The following is a 578-nucleotide window of genomic DNA, read 5'->3' as shown; positions in this document are numbered from 1 at the left end:
GTATCCCGATCCGGGTCGGTCAGGGTTCAGGCACGGTTCTCATTTGGAAAAAAGAAGAAAGCGGCCGCCAAGAAACCCGCGAAGAAGTTCGCTCCTGACCGGCCGTTGTGGTATCCCGGCGCCACAGCTCCCGATTATCTCGACGGTTCTCTCATCGGAGACTATGGTTTCGACCCATTTGGTCTGGGCAAGCCCGCTGAGTACCTGCAGTTCGAGTTGGACTCGCTTGACCAGAACCTCTCCAAGAACCCCGCCGGTGACATTATCGGGACCAGAACTGAGGCCGCCGACGTGAAATCGACGCCGTTCCAGCCTTACAGCGAGGTGTTCGGGTTGCAGAGGTTCAGGGAATGCGAGCTGATCCATGGCAGGTGGGCCATGCTCGCTACTCTCGGCGCCATTACTGTGGAGTGGCTCACCGGTGTTACCTGGCAAGATGCTGGAAAGGTACGTTTTCCTTTTCTGGCTAATAACTTGTACTAATTATAATTCTTCAAACAAGAAATGGGTAATTGTGCATTCATAATTGACTGATGACTTATATTTCATATTCAAAAAAGAGAAATTTAAGGGCTAAT

The 578-nt window shown here is 51.2% G+C and overlaps 1 protein-coding gene across 1 annotated transcript; it reads left to right on the top strand.

Moving 5' to 3' along the window:
• Positions 1-6: 6 nt before the first annotated feature.
• Positions 7-498, top strand: LOC140966192 (chlorophyll a-b binding protein CP29.1, chloroplastic-like; the record flags this gene model as incomplete). The annotated part of the gene is made up of 1 exon (XM_073426541.1): positions 7-498. A coding segment is annotated over one exon (477 nt), but the record flags the coding sequence as incomplete, so codon positions are not given.
• Between the last annotated feature and the right edge of the window lie 80 nt (positions 499-578).

The sequence above is a fragment of the Primulina huaijiensis genome, unplaced genomic scaffold (assembly GCF_012295235.1).
Source record: "Primulina huaijiensis isolate GDHJ02 unplaced genomic scaffold, ASM1229523v2 scaffold201611, whole genome shotgun sequence".
NCBI classification, from domain to species: Eukaryota; Viridiplantae; Streptophyta; class Magnoliopsida; order Lamiales; family Gesneriaceae; genus Primulina; species Primulina huaijiensis.
This window is presented reverse-complemented; position numbering and strand designations above follow the sequence as displayed.